The 12,034-nt window shown below is 50.6% G+C and overlaps 1 protein-coding gene across 4 annotated transcripts in view; it reads left to right on the top strand.

Annotated features, from left to right (window-relative positions):
- Positions 1–12,034, top strand: part of LOC121280146 (copine-9-like) — a 409,662-nt gene that overhangs the window by 332,807 nt on the left and 64,821 nt on the right. For all 4 annotated transcript variants that reach the window (XM_041191835.1, XM_041191836.1, XM_041191834.1 and 1 more), the window contains one exon: positions 2,590–2,665. In XM_041191835.1, the coding sequence (XP_041047769.1) occupies positions 2,590–2,665 (76 nt within the window). The remainder of the gene's footprint in view (positions 1–2,589; positions 2,666–12,034) is intronic.

Here is a 12,034-nt window from a genome sequence, read left to right as displayed (position 1 = left end):
ACCACAGCATGGCGGTTTCATGTTAATGGAGATCGATCCAAGCAGCCTGAGTTCTGTACCACCTCAGGCATTTTGCATTATTAAATAAATAACATATGCTGTGTTTGCAAGGCACAGCAGTTGAACAGGCATAGAGCTTTGACCAGGTGATGGGCTTTCCTCAGGTACAAGATGTTGCACATGGTATCCAAGTGGTCATGACAGCACCTTGAATCAGTCCTATAGCCTACACCGTCTTCAATAGTTATTGTCCAGGAAGTGGTCATTGTGCTTTCAATAAACATTAGTCCATGCTGCCTGTGTTTTTAGAAGATGGAACAACACATGGGAAGGGAGGTGGCTTTTAAGAGACCAGTGCTAACCCCTTCAAACTCCACTACCTAGTTTGCTACACCAGAAGAGATCTGGAATCCAGGTCATTTGTTTGCTGTTCCACAGCCAGCATCACCACCTACCTAGGAACTTAGAAACAGGAGTAGGCCATTCAGCTCCTCAAGCCAGTTCTGCCATTCAGTTAGATCATAGCTAATAAATGTCTTAACTCCATCTACTCACTATGGTTCCTTAACCTTTAATAACCTTACATCAATGGTACCTAATAGAAATGGTATTCAATCCAACTGGACTTTGCCAGTGTTTATGTATCACAGGACCCTCCTTCATTTAACACTTTTTGGATAACCTTCGATTCCTTTCTCAAACCTGCACTTATCTGGAATCTCCTGAAATGCATCGAATTTCTCAACTGCTCCTTGTGGTAACATGTTCCACATCCTCACCACTCTTTAGGGAAAGGAGATTCTCTTAAGTCCTCTATTGGATTTATTAGTGACCATCTTATATTTGTGAATCCTAGTCTTGGACTCCCCTGCAAGTTGAAATATATTGGCCAAGATCTTAGGTTAGTAGCGGTGACAAAATTGTTAGGGTTTGCCAGCACCAATCCTCTAAAACTGACAAGAACTTCAGGAATTCACACAGATACTGTTATACACAGTTGTTGTTAGTGTTTCCGCATGGGGTGTACTGTTGAAATTCCTTCAACCCTCTGCGCACCATCACCACCCCCTCCAGATTTCAATCAACTAAAAATCATTGGACTGATGAAAATTTGTCCTTTTACACTATTAGCTTCTATGTAAAAAAAACCCTTGAAAAAGTTAAATCTTCTGAATGAGGTGTAGCTAGGTTTTTAATGGTATAATAAGTTCATAATTACTGCTGAACCGCCTTTTGGGCTCTGAAAATCCAATTTTATATTAGTGGTAAGTTAGTTTTTATTACCATAATAACATTTACATTTTTCAAATAGTACTTTTTTAAACAGTTTGTGATAATTCAGCTTCAGCTTAGTCCTATGTGTATGTCCCAGTCATTTATTTAGCACTCTGTAAAATTTTAATTATAAATGAAAAAAAATCAGTGGTTTTTACTTTCTGGGTTGCTATCTGTAAGAATGCGTCAATGTGATTGACTGCTTACCCTGCTAGATAACATCACTGTTGTTAGACGACTGGAGATCCCTTGGCTTGACACCAGTTTCAAAGTGACTTTGGGAAAAGGGGAATCAATGACACAGAGATCACTAGATCTTTGTAGCACCTTTCTTTGAGGTCAGCTGGCTGTAAAATCCGAACATCTCCAGGAGTGGGAGCTGCCTGTCTGATGCAGTGGCAAAGGCAGGCAGCAGCCATGTTGGGGCTGCATGCCTATCTGATTAGGGCAGTTAGCTCTTTGAGCTGGAACACAGCAGAAAGCAGCCATGAGTAAGAAGGGTAGGAGCAACTTTTGTGTTGACGCTCATTGGACCCATGGAGTAAATTTAAAAAACTAATGCAAAGTTAATTTACCAGGGACCTGTGATGAACCCAATAGCCATGCACAGTTGTGCACAAGACTGTTTGGACTTGCTGAAGAAACATTTAACAATTCCAATCACAATCTAGCAGGCATCTTAATGAGCTCCTTAATGAGCTTAAGGGCTATCAATTGGCAGCGATCATGTTTCCCACTCCCCCACCCCAATCAGTCCTTCATGTCTAGTGAGCATTTTGTTTCCTACCCCAGTTTATTTGCATGAATTTTAACCATTCACCTCTCTTTCTTACCATGTGTCCATATCTACGTATTCCTTTTAACTCCCTATTTAATCCTTTTTCATTTTTCACTTCCCCCATTCCTCATTCATAGCAAGTTGACAGCAATTAAACACCTGAGTTCTAGTCAGCTTTTTATGTTATTTAGATAATTGTTTAATTGAATTAAAAACAGAAAGTGCTGGAAATATTTGACGGGTCTGGCATCACATATGGAGAATGAAGCAGGGTTCACATTTTGAGTCAAATATGACTTCTTCAGAGCAACCTTTTCTACCTACAAAGCTCAGCGTAGACCAATAAAGATGAGTAATGGCAAAGGCCTGAGAGTCTGCTGCCCTCAAATGGGGGTGGGTCCTATGAGGAAAGAGAAAAGAAAATATAAATGACAAATGAGTTGAAATTAAAGAAATAAAATTATGGAGCTAATGAGCTTTTCTCTCTTTTGCTTTCTCTCTCTTGTTTCTCCCTCATCCTTGATCTCTAATACAAGCCATGATTTCATTGGGGAGTTCACCACAAGTTACAGAGAATTGTCCCGGGGCCAAAGTCAGTTCAATGTCTATGAGGTGAGTACAGGCTAATGTTCATGCTGTCTTGTGTAGAGGTGAACACGTATAGTATGCACTGCGTAAAGTTTAATACTGATATATATGTAAGCCATAAGCCGTAAAACTATTTCTGCAGGAGATGTAGCTGTTGATATAGAGTTATTTATTATATATAGCTGTATCTGAACTGACACCGGTGTGCTTATGTAGAAGAGTCATTTGGATGTAGGATGCCAACCTTTGCCAAAACTTGGTAAAACAAGGCAAAAGGAGGATAAGGTTAAAGCACTGGTTAGAATCATGGCTTGAATTCCAATACTTTCTATGCTACTGATGAAAATTCAATGGCCTGGGTTTTGCAGTTGTAGTGATGATGAAACTGTCAGTGTTCACCGACATACCAACCGTGAAGTTGACGGCAATTTTTAGCATCCACACACGCCATTATTGGTGACCATGTCATTAGCTGACGAGATCCTAAGCTCTAAAATTTCCTCGTTAAACCTCTCTACCTCTCTACTTCTCCTTCTTTGATACCTACCTCTTTTGACCAAGCTTTTGGCAACCCGTCCTAATATCACTCATGCCGGGAATTTCTCCTCCAGGCCTCAGTCTCGTGGCAGGGGTGGGAAGTCAGGGGCTCTCCCACTGCAGAGCCCAGTGGGTAAACCTGCACGAATCATGTGATGTTGGGCTCATTAATTATGCGGCAGGATTCCCCAGCCATTATGTCTGGGCACCATATTTAACAGGCGCCCGGACAGCTGCTCATTCATCGAGCCAGGAGTTTGGACTTAGACATGGCTGCCAGGAAACAACAAGCACCGGCCCCAAGGTTCAGTGATGTAACACTGGACACACTGCTGCAAGCTGCGGAGGACAGGTAGGACGTCCTTCTTCCAAGGAATGAGAGGAGGAGGCCCACCCATTTCATCACAGCTACATGGGAGGAGGTTGCCAGGTTGGTCAATGCCAATCCCATTTGGAGAATGACCACCATGCAGTACAGGAAAAGCATGAATGACCTAATCAGCGCCGCCAGGTTAAGTGAACCCTCTAGTCCCCATACTCACCTCACTGAATGGGAACTGGGACATGGGCCTCAATGGTGAGGCCACCATTTGTGCTGCCCTTGCATAAAAGCACTTTGCAAGGTGCAGGGGTGCTGCCTTATAGCCCTATTGCAGTCCATATAGTCTGTAGGTAGGGAGGCCACCAGGGGTGGCTGAAGGCACAAATCTCGGGTGGGGGTGGGGTGGTTGGGGTGGAGCACAACTGCAAACAGTGCTGCTGCTGCCATGCTTCCATTGTACTTGTCCTTCCAACTGCTAGAGCTCACCAAGGTACCCTTGGAGACTAGCGGCAGTGCATCTTTCACATGGCACTCACAATTGCCAATGGGTCAGTGGTGGAGAGTGGCAGCATGCGAGTGGCACCTACATCAGAAGTGCTCACAAACCAGCTTCTATCTTCATGCAGGAGAAGACAGTACACAACCGGCGCAAGAGGGAGAAGATGCGAGGGGGCATGCACGATGTCCGCTGGCAGGGGAGGAGAGTGACCATGCAAGCCCATGGTGAGGTCAGCCTCCCCCAAGCGTCCACTGGGGAAACTTAACCGCTGCACATCGAAACCTGAGGATGAGGCTCTGCGCAATGTAGGAGTCAGTCCATGCAGTTACTCATTCTCTCCTCTTTCCATTAGAGGTGCCAGCAGGAAGAGGGTGAGGCCAGACCCCAATCCTGGAGTTCTGCTGGGGAAGAGGCCTCTGCTAAGTATGAGTCTGATGCTAAGCATCTGGGAGCAGTCATGGACAAAAGGCTGGAGATGCAGTGAGAAGCCAGGGAACATCAGGCAGAGGCATCAGAAGCCCTTAGCAGAGTGGCATGTGAGGCGGAGGAATCTATCCGCTTGCTGTCTGATGAAGTGACACTGACATGTACACACATGGAGGTCTCCATTGGCAGGATGGCAGATGTCATGGAGACCCTGGTCCAGCAGGAAGCCAAGTTTCTGCTGCAGATGCACTAGCACCTACACTCTATTGCTGTAGCCATAGGCGAGTTTTTGCAGTGGCTTATGCAAGAGAGGGACAGGGCACCTCAACCTCCCTCCAGGTGCTCCTTTTCATCAAGGAGTCTGGGAGGACCCCTCCGGCACACAAAGTTGGGAGGGGGTGTGGAGCAGAAGCATCAGGAGGACACCCCAAGGGCCTCCACTTGGGACTCTCCAAGGGTGTCCAGGTATTCCGAGGCCCCTCTGTTTGTGACCCCATCAGCTCCAGCCTCTGGGACTGCTGAGGGTCCACCTGACCCAGAGCAGTAGACCCAAAGAAGACTGGGGTCCTCCAGGCCTCGGGGTCCTCCAAAGGACAGTCAGCAGGCTGTCTCCACCCCTGCTGTGGCTGTCAGGGAAGAACCTAGACATAGTGGAGGGGTATGGGAAATTAAGAAGTTCTATGTTCACTCTGGCAGTATCGGTGTACAAGCATTGTAAATAGTTGTTGCACAGTTGTAAATATATGTTTAGTTGCACTTTCTGGAGGCCTGCTGGGATTTTTTTTTGTTGCTTCTGTTTGTGTTAGTTCCTGTGCGCACTCCCCCAACCCCAATTTTAAGGGGCCAACCCAGACTGGGTCTATGTCCCCTGAATCATGCTTGCGCACAGAGGCATTGCTCTTTGCTAGGGCCCTTGGAAACCATGTGCACAAAGCCTCCCACAGCCACTGTTCACTTGCCTTCCACTTGCCCCTTGTCGGGGCAGGATATTAGAGATCCTCTTCAGTTGTCCAGTTAAGCTGACCTTCAGCTTTGCCCACCCAATGACCCTCCTCCCAACTAGTGTTTCTTCAGCTGGACACCAAGGGAGTGGACAGTGCCTCAACATCAGGATGATGCGCAATTCTTTTGAGACTGTTTCAAACATGTTATACCCTCCAGCTGTAGCCCACTCCCACCTCACCATCATCACTGATCCCCCCCAGTGTTAGCTTTAACCTCCCAACTGTTACCCTTGAACGCCACAGCCCCATAACCCTGCAGCCCATCACCATCATCTGCCCTCCCTCCCCAATGAACCCACTCCCATCATGGTAACCATGCCCACCCTGATCCTGCCCACCCCTAGGATCCGCATACACTTCCTGTATACCCTCCAAAAACCCAATCTGGCAATTCACCCGCCACCGATGGACTCTCACCCCCTAACCTACTGCATCCCACTGCCCCTTTTAACTGTTACTGTTCCCTCCTACCACCAGCATCCTCAGTTTGCTCCCCAGGATTCACCCATTGGTACCACCGACCCCCCTCCCTGTGAACCCTCCCATCATTGTCTCCTGCTTTCCCCCCTCACAGTCCCCAGCCTCCTCCCTCACTGCCCCCCACAATGTCCCCCTGCTTTCCCCTCATTGTCCCCCAACTTTCTCCCCTCACTGTCCCCCCACCTTACTCCCTCACTGCCCCCACTTTTGCCCCCCACTGTCCCCAGCTTTCCCCCTCACTGTCCCCCCACCTTACCCCCTCACTGCCCCCACTTTTGCCCCCCACTGTCCCCAGCTTTCCCCCCTCACAGTTCCCCCACTTTCCCCCTCACTGTCCCCCGCTTTCTGCCATCACTGTTTCCTGCTTCAGCCCTCACTGCCCCCAGCTTCATCCCTTCAATATCCCCAGCTTTAACCCCTCAATGTTCGCAGATTCCTCCCCTTACTGTCCCCCACTTTCCCCCCTCACAGTCCCCCCCACATTCACCCCCTCACAGTCCCCCCCACTTTCCCCCTCACTGTTCCCCCACTTTCCCCCCTCACTGCCCCCAACTTTCCCCCCCTCACTATCCCCCCCCACTTTCCTCCCTCACAGTCCCCCCCACTTTCCCCCCTCACTGTCCCCACTTTCCCCCTCACTGTCCCCAGCTTTCCCCCCTCACTGTCCCCCACTTTCCCCCCTCACAGTCCCCCCACTTTCCCCCTTCACAGTCCCCCCACTTTCCCCCCTCACTGTCTCCCACTTTGCCCCTTCACTGTCCCCAGCTTTCCCCCCTCACTGTGCTCCCCACCTTCCTGCCTCACTGTCACTGATCTGAAGCTCCTTACAAAGCCTAGCCACAAAAGACCCAACTAAATTAAGCTGTCTCACAAACCGAGGGTAAGCAGATCTAATATTCTGATGATTCAAGCTCCAGTGCTAACTCTTAATAAACTTGATGCCTGCATATGTACATAAGTATAAAAGTGGTAATATAACTAGCAAAAGACATTAATATTCCTGGCTGAGGTACAGCTGGAACTGCGAACGAGAGATGCCTATTGTTTTGGTTTAACACGAATGTAAAACACCAACTATTATTTTACTGTATCTTCCATATTAATATCAGTTCCATTTAATCCTTGAGTCTGAAGATCATAGGTTCAAGCTCCACTACAGAGACTTAAGTAAATAGTCTAGGCTAGTACTTCAATACTGAATGTTGCACCGTCAGAGATTCATAGGAACATAGGACTTAGGAGTAGGGATAGGGCACTCAGCCCTTCGAGCCTGCTCCGCCATTCGATAAGATCATTGCTGATCTGATTGTGGCCTCAATTTCACTTCCCCTCCTGTCAACTCCGTAGACCTACTCTTGCCCCTTCTGTTTCTTGTCTACATGCTTTCCTTTAGCAGCGTGATTCAAATCCATGGGCCAGATTTTCCGTGCCCGCTGGTGTTGGGCGTGTCCGGTGGCGTGGGCGGAAAACACGGACGGAAGGCCGAAAATCGGTTCGCGGCGTCGTGAAGCCAATTTGCGATCAGTCCGCTCAGCCCGAAGATGGTGGGCTACGTTCCCCACCATCAGACATCAGGAGCTGCATTGTAATACATTAGCATATCATTATATGGCCAGCTCACTGGACTCATCCCCACCTGCTGGATCGTCCACCTGTGTCGGAGGGAAAACACGCCGGTGCAGAACACGTCTTGACAACTGTGACGTGCAGAAGTCGGGACTTACCACTCAGGGCCTTGCTCACATCGCGGGCGCCTGAAGAACAGAAGATGCTGGAGCCCAACAGCAACAGGAACCTGGAGGAACGTCTGTGGCAGGCTGGGTGGATTCTCATTCCCACGGACATCGCTGTGCTGTAAAGCAGCTCACGGAAGGCGGAAAGTCGCCATTGACGCTGACAACAGACGATGGTCGAGGGGGTGGGAGAGGAAGTGCTAGGATCAGCCGGGAGAGGGAAAGGTGTCAGGGGGGTTGGTGAAGTTGGGAGGGGTGGACTGAAGGTGTTGTGGGGGTGAGGTTGGGTGGGGGTGGAATGAAGGTGTCGGGGCTCAGGTTGGGAGGTGGGGAGGGAGTACGGGGGTGGGGGCGGGGGGTGGGGGGAGGGCGGAGGGGCTAACAGGGGAGAAGATGGCAACTGGAGAGGTAGGTGTAAGGGGGGGTGGAAGGTGTAAGGGAAGGAGTTCTGAGGAGGGGAGGAGTCCAGGGCGAGGAAGGAGTGCAGAGAGGGCTGGGACTCCGGGGTGTGTGGTAGAAGTGTGGAGAGGGGAGGGAGTCTGGGAGAGAAAGGAGTGCGGAGAGGGAAGGGAGTCTGGGAGGAGGAAGGAGTGCGGAGAGGGAAGGGAGTCTGGGAGGAGGAAGGAGTGCAGAGAGGGGAGGGAGTAAGGGTGAAGGAAGAAGTATGGGTGGAGGAAGGAGTCGGGGAAGGGGGGGAGGAGTAAAGCTGGAGGAAGAAGTGAGGCTGGAGGAAGAGTTAAGGCTTTTCCTAAGGAGGAGGGGGGAAGGACTAAGCAGGAGGAGGGAGTCCAGGGGGATGGGATTACTGGGAGGCAGGGAAGGGGTTCCAGGGATAGAGGTTCTGGGGGGAAGTGGTGCGGAGCGGGGTGGGGGGAGGAGTTTCAAATAGAGAACGTGTCCAGCAGGGAGAAGGGGTTTCGAAGGGGGAACAGGCCCAGATGGGGGAGAAGAGTTCTGGAGGGGGGGAAGGGGCTCCAGGGGGAGAAAGGTTCCGGAGGTGGGATATCCAGGTGAAAGTGCAAGGGAGGGGTCTAATGGATCCATGACTATCTCTTGGGAAGCGAACTCAGGGTGGGCTTGGTGTGGGAGAGAATGGTGAGCACGACCGAGGGCAGAGTGAAGTGGTAAGGCGGGAGGGTGAGAGTTCGATGGTAGTAGTAGAAGGGACGATGAGGGTGGTTGTGGGGACTTGGAGACAGACACGGACCCTGGTGGGTGGGAAGGAGGAGGTCGGGGAGGTGAATGTTGATCGGGGTGGGATTTTCAGGAAGGAAGGGAATGTGCATGTTCACCTGGACACCCCCGAAGGAGAAGGATTGTGGCTGGTAGGTCACGGAGGGCTGGGTGGAAGGTGATGCCAGAGGGATCAACTGTGATGGGGGAATGGAAATGGGTGACTGGGGGAAGGGAAAAGACAGGGTAGCGCACAAAAAACAAATCCAGACCATGCTGTCCGAATCGAAAATGAAATGACAGGCGTGGTGGGCGAGGTCAGGTGCTGCATGGGAATGTGATCATTGGGTGGGCGGAGATAAGGTCAGCTCAGATGGACAACTGAAAGCAAACCCCAGCAGGCAGCATTCAAAATTCATGAGGAAAGTGTGATATGTGAAGGATCCACGTGCATGGGAGAGTGCTTTCACGGGGCTCTGAAAGGCCCTGCCAGAAACACACTTCTCCCTCTAGGGTCGTTGGCCAGCTGCTCCCTCTGCAGTGACAGAGGATGAGGTTGAGGGGTTCACAGGCAAAGGGGACTCGGAGAGAGAGGACAACCTCTGAGATTCCTGAATTGATGACCCAGGGGTGTCCAGCTGCCGCTCCTCCTCCCTTCTGGTGCCTGGGAGCCTTGGCCTGACTCCTTGAGGAGAAGGAGCACCCGGAGGGATGTCGAGCTGCTCCGTTTCCCTCTCGTGTTGCCACTGCAGGAACTCACCCATGAGCTCCCGCGATGGAGTGCAGGTCTGCACACATTTCCATGTTCTGCTGGACCAGGGTCTCCATGGCTTCTGCCATCCTCCCCTTGGAGACTTCCATACACATGCATGTGGGCACCACTTCATCAGAGAGCAGGCGGACTCACTCCTCCGACTCACGATCCACTCTGCTGAGGGGGTTCAACAGCTCTGCGTGATGTTCCCATGCCTTCTGCTAATTCTCCAGGATGAGTTGGAAGGCCAAATCTAGAGGCTTGTCATCTGACTCGGACCTCACAGATGCCTGAGTCCCAGCAGTTCTCCAAGTGCCGGGGAGCTCGCACGAACCTGCTTCCTACTGCTGTGGACATGTGTCCGTGCGGTGACCACCAGATTGAGAACCCAAGCCTGCTCTGGTCTAGGTTCCACCAAGGTGTGTGACTCTGCACTGGTGGAGGGTGTGGGCAAGCGCTGTGATGGGTCATCCAGGCTGCTTAAATCCAGCTCTTCAATAGCGGAGGCTGGAGGTGAGGTGTGAATGTTGCTGAGGGACTGGCTGGCAGAGGTTGTTGGTCGCTTGGCAGAGCTCCCTGTCAACCAATGTAGAGATAAGTCGTGCATGGCAGCAGAGTCAAAAGCAGGAGAGAAAGCATTCACATTTGCGTTGAGAAATGGATGATGTGGTGCAGGATCCTTACGAAGGTGTTCACCGCCGACCTCACCATCACTGCAGGCACCATCCATGTCCTCACTGGTCAGCGCAATGGTACACTCCTCAAAGTGAGTGAGGGGCCTAACGTGGGCCACTCCACCCATGGCCTGGGACCTCTCCTGTTGATGTGAGCAGGCTTCTCCTGCATGGAAACAGATGGAGAGAGTGTGAACTGGACACGTGGCCCTGTGTGGAATGTTTGTGTGGTGAGCGGAGCCATGGACGGGATAAGGATGCGAGTTCGAGAGGGTAAGGGTTTGATGGAGATGAGAGTGTGTGTGAGAGTTAGTGTTGCTGTCCCTGGAGCTGTGAGATCCCTGTGGGTGTATGATGGGTTTGTGAGTGTGAGTTGAGAGTGATGAGAAAAGTGAATGACGGATGAGACCATTCTTCCTGTAGCGGCATTGGGTGGCTGTCCTCTTTTGCAGGACATTGGCGCTGACCACCACTGCTGCCACCTCCTATGCTGGATTAGTGAGGTTGCTGCCCATCCTGCGACCAGAGCGGGGGGTGAAGGACATTATGGCGCGCTTCCACTGCATCCAAAAGATGCTCAAGGGACGTGTCATTGAACCTGGGGCCTGCAGTCTTATTGCCTTTCAGGGCCATATCTTCTTTGCAGCAGTGGTGGGCTGGAAGCACTGAGAGTTGTGCACGCGACTGCATTTTAAATACGGCTCCCGGCATGATGATGGCTTGGCCGGCGAATGAGAACCCGCCCGCCATGGAAACGGTGTTGTTTCCCAGGAATACATAATTAATACGGAAAGTTTGGGACAATACAGCGTGAAAAGTTGCAATTGCGGCCTGCGAGTGAAACGTCATTTCACCTGCCCGCTACCACACTTAATGCAAATCTGGGGCGATTCCACCCATGGATTCAGCTTCCATATATACACCATTGACACCAAGCTCAGCCTCTCCACCACCTCCCTCGACCTCTTTGCTCTAGATTTGGGTTAGTTGTAAGTTCCTCCAGTAAAGGTGGGAAATTACGAAGTCATTTTATTCAGCTCCTCACTGCTGATTCCATCCCTCTCACTCAGCCACTGTCTCAGGCTGAGATCACACTGTTCACAGCCTTGGTGGCCTGTTTGATCCTAAGCTGCGCTGCCAACCACCCTATCTTCTCAATCACAGACCACCTACTTCTGCATTTGTTAAATTCACCGCCTCAGTCCATGTACCATTTAAACTCTCTTTTTTGCCTTAAGCCAGCTCCTGACTCCACTATTCCAATGCTGTGTGCCAGCCTTTGTAAATTTCAACTTGCTCAAAACTGCAACACTGTAGCCTGCGTCACACCACATCACATGTGCTTGTTACCCGGTCCTCACTGACCTATATTTGTTCCTAAACCCCACCTCCTGCACTCCTTACTTCAAATCTAAAATACTCATTCCTTGTGTTTAAAGCTCTTCATGGCCTTGATCCTCCAGGCATTCTCCTGGAGCATTCTCTGCAGCATTCTCCAGTATTCCAACCCCCTCTCCCCTCCTGTACTCTCTATTCTTCTGACTCGGGTGCCTTGTACATTCTCCCCTCCCTTCAGCCCACATGCTGAACGCTGTGCTTTCATCCGCCTTGCTCCCCACTGAAACCCCCTCTGCCTCTCCACCTCTCTCCTCCTTTCAGACCATCCTTAGACCTCATCACTTTAACTCAGCTTCTGGCCGCACTTCCTAATCTTTCCTTTGACTTGTCAGCTTTTTTTTTCCTTAATGCATCTGTGAGATTCCTTGGGGTATTTTTCTACATTAACATTGC

Source organism: Carcharodon carcharias, chromosome 7 (genome assembly GCF_017639515.1).
Source record: "Carcharodon carcharias isolate sCarCar2 chromosome 7, sCarCar2.pri, whole genome shotgun sequence".
NCBI classification, from domain to species: domain Eukaryota; kingdom Metazoa; phylum Chordata; class Chondrichthyes; order Lamniformes; family Lamnidae; genus Carcharodon; species Carcharodon carcharias.
The sequence above is the reverse complement of the archived record's forward strand: the minus strand, read 5'-3'. Positions and strand labels throughout refer to the sequence as shown.